The sequence below is a fragment of the Limulus polyphemus genome, unplaced genomic scaffold (genome assembly GCF_000517525.1).
Source record: "Limulus polyphemus unplaced genomic scaffold, Limulus_polyphemus-2.1.2 Scaffold15, whole genome shotgun sequence".
Taxonomy (NCBI): Eukaryota; Metazoa; Arthropoda; class Merostomata; order Xiphosura; family Limulidae; genus Limulus; species Limulus polyphemus.
In genome coordinates, this window is record NW_013665625.1 from 111,994 (window position 1) to 122,016 (window position 10,023).

The 10,023-nt window shown below is 31.2% G+C and overlaps 1 protein-coding gene across 4 annotated transcripts in view; it reads right to left on the minus strand.

The window, feature by feature from the left end:
- The window catches only part of LOC106457221 (type I phosphatidylinositol 4,5-bisphosphate 4-phosphatase-B-like), a 47,159-nt gene that overhangs the window by 16,086 nt on the left and 21,050 nt on the right, over window positions 1-10,023 (minus strand). For 3 of the 4 annotated variants that reach the window (XM_022383259.1, XM_022383255.1, XM_013916615.2), the window contains 3 exons: window positions 5,720-5,769; window positions 4,262-4,352; window positions 910-964 (listed from right to left, as the gene is read on the minus strand). In XM_022383259.1, coding sequence (XP_022238967.1) covers window positions 910-964; window positions 4,262-4,352; window positions 5,720-5,769 — 196 coding nt within the window. Of the gene's footprint in view, window positions 1-909; window positions 965-3,677; window positions 3,856-4,261; window positions 4,353-5,719; window positions 5,770-10,023 lie in introns of all 4 variants that reach the window. The other variant, XR_002610142.1, reaches the window with a different exon arrangement.

The window sequence follows — 10,023 nt, forward strand, 5'->3', positions numbered from 1 at the left end:
CAAAATGAATAACCAAACACAAACGTGTTGACAGAAACAATAAAAGTTTTTTTGTAGTGGAGTAATAAGTTCCATAACCCGGGTAGAAATATAAAATAATTCCATTTTGGAATAACTCAACAAGTTACAAATATCATTATTGTATAATAAAGAGTAAACTGTTGAGAGAAATTAATACAAAGATACGGAAAAATATTAAAATAAAACACTCGAAGAGAACACAAACTAAATGTTAGAACACAAGTACGGCCAAACGAGAAATGATAGTATGGTAGAATTGAATAGGGGGAGTCACATGCTTAATGAGAGTGTATTGCACTCTCATTAGGGGAGGGTTGTCACAGGATGATTTGCATGAAAGACATATTGGAATGAGTCATTTCCAATGGAGGGGAGGCAGAAGGCTTGTGGCATGCGTGAAAAATATTTTTTGCATATAGAGGGTGTCTATTTATGTGAGTGGAGGTAATGTACCATATCAGAAGCATAATTTTTGAAGCATTGGTTCTCTTCAACTGCAATGCGTGTTTTTGATATCTTTTCATAAAACTTGTACAATCTCACTATAGTTACTGTTATATACTCCAAAAACTAAAACTGTTTACTTACATATATATCCAACATATATGAATAAAGCAGTAAGTTTCAACATATATGAATAAAGCAGTAAGTTTTAACATATATATGAACAAAGCAGTAAGTTTTAACATATATGAACAAAGCAGTAAGTTTTAACATATATGAACAAAGCAGTAAGTTTTAACATATATGAATCAAGCAGCAACAAAATCTTTTGCAAAACTTTACCGAACATTTTTACAATAAAGTCTAGTTTAATATATTCACAGATTTCTAATGTATATTTATCAAGAAATGACTGAATTTAAAATGCGATAAAAGGAAACCTACCTATATAAACAACAACAATTCCACCAGCAGTTGATGCTATTTCATATGTTCCAATCTAAAAATAAAATATTATAATTTCTTTAAAGCATTCAAATACAAATACATTTTAAACCAATATCTATTATAACACTTAACTATAAGCTTTCAAATATCTACTTTTAGTATTTAGACAAACAATTGAGTAAAAAGAAAAAACATATGAGCTAGTGGGATTTTGTAATATATATTTTTTTTAAATCACTAAAAAATCATGTTCCTTTTTTTTTGGGGGGGGAGATTAATGAAAAATTGCATTAGCTCATTATGGCCACCACTTAATGGTAATCAGTTTTTGTAAGATTTAGAAAGAGCTAGAATAACTCCCTGTGGGAAATAAAAGATAGAGAGAAGAATTTAAGAATGAGGAAATAAATAGTAGAAGTGCTGAAATATAATCTAGTTAATCATTACACCAGGGATGTTGTTTGCCATTGGGCAAGAAGGGTAGTTATCCCCCTTCCCCTCCTAGCCTTTGCAGGATATAATATAATCATATATAGATTTATCAAAGTGTTCTTCACAAACTATTAAAAAGTTACAGTACAGAGAATGTTCTATATGCTGACACAACTGTGTCCCCCACCCCAGAAGTTTTCTTAAATTATGCCACTGCATTACACATTTATCTTTGAACTGACAAGTTCATTCCCACTAGAACAGTAAATCTATTTGAAAGATAAAACAAACTAATCTACATTTTTATCTAAATATCAAAATATCTTTTATCCATTTTGATGTAACAGTTGCTAAACTTATACTACTACTTCACATCTTCTAAACCAGCCAATGTAAAAAGAAAGTAAAGGTTGGATAGTATCTTCCTCAAATTTGTTTTCACTTACTTATTAAACTGTTTTAGGTATACAAATATACAGATCCAAAATTAGGCCTAAATAATTTGACTTTCATACTTCTGTCTTGAAATGTTATGGACTGAAACAATGTCACACCAAAAAAGTCAAACAATTTTCAAGTAATTACTATACAGTTAGTCTCACACCAGTAGTAGGAATATTACTAAAGATAATTATTAGAGAGATTCTACAAAAGCATTAGACAAGTTTCACAATAACAAAGACAGTCATGATGGATTTAGAAAGGGAAGGTTATGTTTTTCAAATTGGCAAACTCTTTGAAAATTTGTTGTAGGTGGTTTTTAAGATGCTTTTGATAAGGTGCCACAAAAGAGAACTTCCTGGGATAGGAAATAAACAAGTTAATTGAACAGTGAGTTGGTTAGATGGTAGAAGGCAAAAGACAATTATTAATGTGGCAAAGTCCCAGTGGATTAAAGTTAGAAGTAGTATCTCAGGGTTCACTGCTATGATTTTTTCTATTTTTGGTTTTTGTCAACAACACTAATAATGGAATGTGCATTATGTTGGTTAATATTGTGGATGATACTAAATTAATGTATATTTCAAATTCTGTTGTATATGCTGTATGTTTGGAGAGAGATTTATACTATTTGATGGGTTGGGCAAACATCAGGTAGCTGCCTTTTGATATTAAAAAAAGGTTATGCATACTGGTTACCACATCATTCAATACTTTTGTAGCCTTGGTGAGGATCTCTAGGTGCAGATGATGATGAAAAATACTTAGGTAGAGCTATTCTAAATTCTTTAAAGCTTTCAAGACATGTTAAATTAACTAATAATAAGGCTTTGTCTGTTTGTTGAATTTTGAGTACAGTCACTCAAAGGCCATCTACATTAGCCATCCCCAATTTTAAGATGATAAACTAGACAAAAGGCAGCTAGTCAGCATCATTCATCACCAATTCTTGGGCTAAAATGAACAGTTGGATTGACTGTCATGTTGTAAACTCCTATGGTTGAAAGGGTGAACATGTTCAATTATATGGTTTGATCCCAGGATCCACAGATTGTGGTGAGTCAAGCACACTAACCACCAGGCCAGTAATGAGATAAACAGGATGTCATGTTGTTTGTATTGAAATTACCAGTGTATAATTCATATTCTACAAAACCACGTAGACAAGTTTCATATTACATCAGAGAGTTGTGATGGATTTAGAAAGTGAAGGTTGTGCTAACTTTTTTGGAAATATGGTGTACTTGGACTTTCAAGAAGTCTTTGATAAGGTGCCATAAAAGAGACTTCTTAAGATAGTATATAAGCTAGTTAAATAGATTGCAAGTTGGTTGTGTAGTGGAAGCCACAATGCTGTTATTAATGTGGGAAAGTTACAGCGAATTAATGTTACAATTAGTATATCAGGGTTTTCCACTAGGTTTTTTACTATTTCTGAATTTCATTAAAAACAACATAAATAATGGAATAAGCAGCATGCTGGTTGATATCATGGATGATTAAAGATACAAGTATTATCTCACTGTTATATGCTAAGTCTTTTACTATATCTGACTTTTATTAATAATACTAATGATGGAATAAGTAGCAAGTTGGTTAATACTGTGTATAATACTAAATTAATGATATTCTAAATTGTACTGCTGTTACTGCAGAGGTTTGTATAATTTGGTGAACTGGGCTGACACATATTAGATGCCTTTTAATGTTAATAAAAATTATGTTATGCATATTGGTTAGCATGTCATTAATTATTCTTAAAAGCCTTATTGGGTATCTGTAGGTGAAGGTGATGAGAAAAAATTTTGGCATACCCATTTCAAATCTTCTTAAACCTTTTAGACAAAACATATTGGCTAGTGATAAGGAAAACAGTATGTCTGGTTGCTTACATTGGCATCTTGAATTCAAGTAATAGGAAGTCATCAGTTCAATCTTTAAGGTGATAGTTAGACCTGTTTTGGAATATTGTGATCAGTTTTGGTCACCTTATTTAAGACAGGATGTTGAGTTGTTGAAGAGAGTTCAGAGAAGAGCTGCCAAGATGATTCTGGGTTTGGAAGGGCTATACTATGGGGAATAGGATGAAATCTTTTGATATGTTTTTGCCACAGACAAGAAAGCTTGGGGGAAGTACAATTAAGGTTCTTAAGATTGTCAGTTTTAGAATCTATAAATGTTTATAAATTTTACATAAACAATACTGCAGGAATTAAGGCTAGAACACAACTTTAAAATCTGGAACATTCTGGAATGACTCCACTTAAGGTAGTGTTCCTGATCAAGAATGATCAGCCTAAAGAATATTCATGATTTATTTTCACAAAATATAGAGAAAGAGAATGAATACCACAAAATTTTAAATTTTCAAAAGCTTTGTTCTTAGATCTTAAATTTATGGTATGATGAGAAATACCAAAAATAATACTTATCTTTATTATAAGTACTACAGAAAGAAGTTAAAGCCAATACTGACCGTTAACCCAAGTGCTATGATAAGAAATACAAAGGCTAGTAGTAGATAAATGAATCCTCTTCTTCTCGCAAACTCATAACCCACTGAGGAGCTTCAAAATATAAAATTAGAGAGTACATACATAAGATAAAAATGCCATTGACTGTTCATATTGATTTAAGTTCCATGCAGATAAAGAGTACATAAGATAAAAAACTGAAAGTGTAACATAGATAAAAACAAACTTGTACTGGGAAAACATAGTTGTGCTGTACTAAAGATTTTTACTGTATCACAGTTGTCTTCCCCAAATGAAACCAACACAATGAAACAGAGATAATCATACACACATTTAAAAAAAAATGTTGGTGTTTTTATGGAGATAATTTATTCCTATAAAATGATATATCATAGAATTGACAATAGATATTTCCAAATACATGGTCAAAACCCTAGACATAAAATTATTGTCAAATAAAAAACCTTCTAAGGAATTATATTTTTATATGGTGTATTGTTTGTGTTACATAAAGTAAGCAAGAACAAAGAATGCCAAGTTGAAAACATGATTATTCTAATAAACATAACCTGTTTTAATAACTTGAAGAAAAAGCATTTGTTAATACAAAAAAAAATAAAAAATACACATATACATAGACTTTATAGAATATATTTTGGTTCCATATTTTTGCTATATAAAATAATATAAAAATTTTTCTATTTAAATGTTTCCTTGAATTGTTTAAGCTGAAATATTAAAAATGGCTAGATAATCTGAATAGTTTTGAATAATTAAAAACGAATTTTGTTATAAAATAGGAATTTATGTAATCCTAAGCCTGAAGTAGCCACAGTTTGATTGCTTATATAAACTCTAAAGCTAAATAAGTCAGACAACACAAAAGTTTTTTTTTCTAAATTGGAAAGAAAGCATATTGTAATATGAAACATAATGCACATGTAAACACAAATAAAACAAAAAAGTAAAAAAATGTCATTTTCAATAATACCAGCATTCATCAAACTATGTCAAGCAATGGTAGAGAATGTCACCTAATACAGTTTCATATAACTTTAGTTGAAAAAGTTGATTACAATTTTAGTTGTATAAGTCATAGCATATACATACAATTCAAGGAGAACAAGGGACCTATTGGTCCATCTAGGCAATCTTATCCACTAAACTTTAATTTAAAATAAAAGTGAGATACTCAAAGCCAGTTCTTATTATTTAGCATTTAGTGTTAACTATTTATAAATAGTATAAAGTATTATATGTTTTTTTTTAAGGATAATTAAAGGTTCACAATAAAAACAGCTATGTATAAAGGCATTATTACATTTCCCTCTCTCTCCCCTTCAAAAATAAATATTTTCACTTTTTATGCAGTAATGTATAAGCTACACTTCTAAATCTCCTTTTCTTTTTTATATCTTCTTTTATATGTGCTAAGTAAGAAAAACAAGAAAACTACTTACACTTTTCTGCAGGAACAACATCTTGCCAATGAATTACTCAGGGTGTTGAACTAGAAATGTAAAATAAAAAGTTTACTTGAACATGATGTCATATGTTAAAAGTGAATACAAGCAAATGATTTGCTAAATTGTATGTTCTTAAATCTTGCACATATATTTTGCCAACAGCATAAGCATAACAGAAAACTAGCAGACCTTTCATATTATGGAATAAAGTATCAAAATTTATTTTAAAATAATAAACAAATATACAGATAACTGAACATTACCAATTTACTATGACAGTTAGTTTTATAGAGGGTTTAGTGCATAATATGGAAAATCTCTGGATCCTCAACACATTTTTACAACCCATGTCGTGATGTCTAGCCATGCTCTATCCAACAATTGTGCATCTTCACAATAGCCCTGCAGCATACTTTCATTGCTCCGTTTTAAAGCTGTCATGTCCAAAACACACAACTCTTCCCTACAGATTTTCCATAAGCCATCTAGTTTACAAGAACAATAGATTCCCAGGGACAATTTCAACACAGAAATCCATAAGCACTGCATCAATGGCCAAACCAATATGTCTTCATATGGAATAGCATGAATACTTATTTCATTCTTCAGCCATTTCACATATGTTATGATTGAATTGGAGGTATGACTAGAAACCTTATCTTCATGAATTCATACCCTGTTGACCTCATTTCAAGATCCAGATGGTGATTCCTCTTGATTATGTTGCGTACTGTTGCCTGGGGCATCAGTACTGACTTTTATCATTGACTTCCATGTTTGTAGATTCTCACCTGTTACATTAAAACACCTTACCATGACTGGGGATACAACTTGTTGCAAGTCTCTTTCTGGATGGTCCTGGTCCCCAAATTAATCCATATTCCTTTTTTTACTAATGCCATTTAGTACAAGAGATACCATAACTTGGAAGTTATAAAACCCTAATTTGAACCCATATTTATGATCTGAGGTATAAAAATGTTATGTCAGAAAAGGTTGTTATATGCCCTTCTCAAAAATGATCAATATTTAGTGCCATCTCCTTACCTATGAAATGCAAAGCAATGTTAAAATGTAGTTCAAAAAACAAACTATTCGTTTGTGACTTTATATCAGCTGTGGTTGTAGCATTATTTTAATTGGCATACTCAAAATTATGAAAGCTTCATTAATATAATAATACATTAAATGTGTAAGTGTGTAGATTAAAATGGAAAAATGTCTACTTCACTTGATGTTTTACTACATTCTGTAATCAAAAAAAGTTAAATTTTATTTCCTAATTTTAAGAAGACTATTTCTGAGGTCAAGAGACAAGACCCATTATTAGGGAATTGAGATAATAAATAAAAAATGTGATGTGGAAGAGATTAGGAACATTTTTTTGAAAAATAAACTGAAACTGCTTTTAATTCAAGGCAAGTAAAAGAAGTATAGGTATAAATAGAGAAAATCAAACCTATAGAAGAAGAAATTAGAGATAAATATGGTGAGTTTAAGAAATGTAAATTAATAGATAGAATAGAAGTTACATATCTAGACATAAGCTACAGATCTGGTTAAAAAAACTGGGAATCAAAAGGCATATAAGATGCAGCTGGTTGATAATGTTAAAACTTATACTTGGGATTTTTTTCTTAAATATTTTAAATGGAATAAAAATATTAAAATGGGGATTGAGCCCTATCAAGGATGCAGATGCCAAGAGTTTTGTGGAAGACTATATGATGACTGAACTTTTTAAATATTTTCTTCTCATGCATTTTACAAGAGAAGATGTTAGCAATATTCCTGACAATGAGAATTCTGTGGAATATACTGGAAATTAATATAATCACATGGATATTAATTCTCTGATGGTAAGTAAAAAGACAAATTAAAACTAGATAAAGTGCCAATGCCAGACACAGCTTTCCCAAGAATTTTAAATGAGGTCATAAGTTAGATGTAAGCCTCTATATTTACTTTCTTGTAGGTCAATAGACAGTGGGCAGATGAAGATAGAAGAGTTGCTAACACTACTCCTACTTTTAGAAGAGGTAACAATAATTTCCCAGGAAATCAGGGAAAAAGCCAGTTAATCTTACTTCTCTAATGGGAAAATTTAGAACCAACAAGGATTCATTAAAGGGAAATCTTACATTACTAATCTTTAAATTTGTAAGGATATTTCTTATCTGTATGATGGAAAAGATGTGAACTTGATGTACATACATTTGCAAAAAAGGCTTTAGATAAGATGCCAGCCAGAAAATTAGTTAAATGGATTGAAAGATGAGAGAAGGTAAATCATGATATTAACAAAGTCCAATGAAACTGTACCTTTGTTACTAGTGGGTGCCTTATGAGTCAATGCTTACTTGAGCCTTTGCTTTTTTCTTATATACATTAATGACACTTACAGAGGCATGATTAGTAACATTTGCTGTTGTAATTAAGTTATTTTCTTAAGTGTTTCCATCTGTATGACTGAAGAAAAAGACCTTGGGCACAGATATGTAACTCACATAACTAAAGTAGTTTCTATTTTTAGTAGTAAAATGTAATAGAATTTTAGGAAGTATTTATAGACATGTAAAGTCAAAATAGCTAGTTATCTCTTTAAACAAATCACTAGTTAAGCCTCACATGGGCCACTGTGCACAGTTTCTGATGCTTATTAGAAAAGGTTCAGAGGAGGCTAATGGGGATGGAAATCTTATCTTATGAGAATAGATTAAGATCTCAAAACTTATTTTCTCTGAAGAAAAGAAGGATGAAAGGTGATCTTATTGAAGTTTACAAGATTATCTGGGTGGCCAATTGGATAAAGGCCTTAAATTGGTTTCTTTGTGCTAAATTCTGAAGAAAATAAGGGGACAGGACATGAGATGAGGTTCCAGTTCAAACAATTTTATTTTTCTAACAGTGATTAGCTTACGAAATGTGTTATTGTAAGCAGTGGTGGAGGCCAGCATCTCACAAGAATTTAAGAGGGAAATTTATTATTTCTTGTAAAATAAAGAGGAATGGAGGTAATTTCTACTTTTCTTTTTCTTTGTGGTGAGTGTGCAGAGACAGCTGAAACATTGTGGTATTTTGAGGTATTTTTCATTATTTATAATGCTTCAAGAAGAGAAAAATATATGTCTGGGATGGCACGTATAACCAATTATGACAAAATAGTGTGGAAGAATTAACTAATGCATTAGAATGCATTGATGATGGTTGACCAAGAAAGAAAGTATATCAAGGCTGTATCGAAGTCGGCGGTGAGAAATATAAGATTATATTATTCTCAGACTGATGCTGACATGGCAGACAAATGAGAATGTTTATGCAAACTTCATTTGAGACTGGACTTGAAAATCATATCAGAAAAAGACTATCATCAGCCTAGCAGAGAAAACCTTATATGAGTTGTTTATATTAACTTGCATAAAACTTCAAATAAGGGATAGTCGGAACCTTTGAAGTAGTATTGATGTCCAGAAGATGACAATAGATACATGTAAAAAGGCAGCTGTGTTTTCTTCTTCTACCAAAGAGAATTGGTATAAGAACCCCTGTTTTAGCATTTAGCTGCCAAAGAGAATTGCTGCCAGTCTAACAGTTAGTGTCTTTGAAGAATTGCAGTCAGAATTTGAGTTTTGCTGCTGAAGATATGATGTATGGAACAGCCGTACCAGTGTCTCCCCTGCAAGGTCCAGAGAGTATGTCTCGCTCAAATTTCATGTAAGTAATCAATGCTACCTCTCTTGAATCGATTAATGTAACTAGAAGTTGATGTGAAACATATAGTAACTCAGAAATATCATTGGCTGAGCCTAGATTAGTAATATTTGAATAGTTACTGAAGTGAATAAGAGATTTGAGTATTGCAAGTTTCTTCAGAAATTGTTATACTAAACATTGAAGTATATTCTGAACCTCAGTCTCAATTCTTTATTCTAACCATAAACTTCCTTGAGTTAGTTACTTGTGTGCTCCACTCGCAACTGCACTGCTCAACTTAATATAAAGTTGTTTTGACTAATGGTAAAGTCGAGGCTCCAATAATTAGCCCATACAGCCTGCCTGTTACACAGCTTCGAAGGACCAAATCTTTTGTTCTCTATATGTTGTACTATATTGTAGTAAATTCATAATATCTTAGGAATATAAATATAATTGAACAACTAATTTTGAGTTTAGTCCTTTTTTACTTTCTATTCCATTTATTTGACCTATTCTCTTTAAGAGGAGAGTTTTCCTTTAATTTCATATAAATTGTTGCGTCAGCGAGGTCACGTGACTAGTATCACACCACCTCTTTCTAG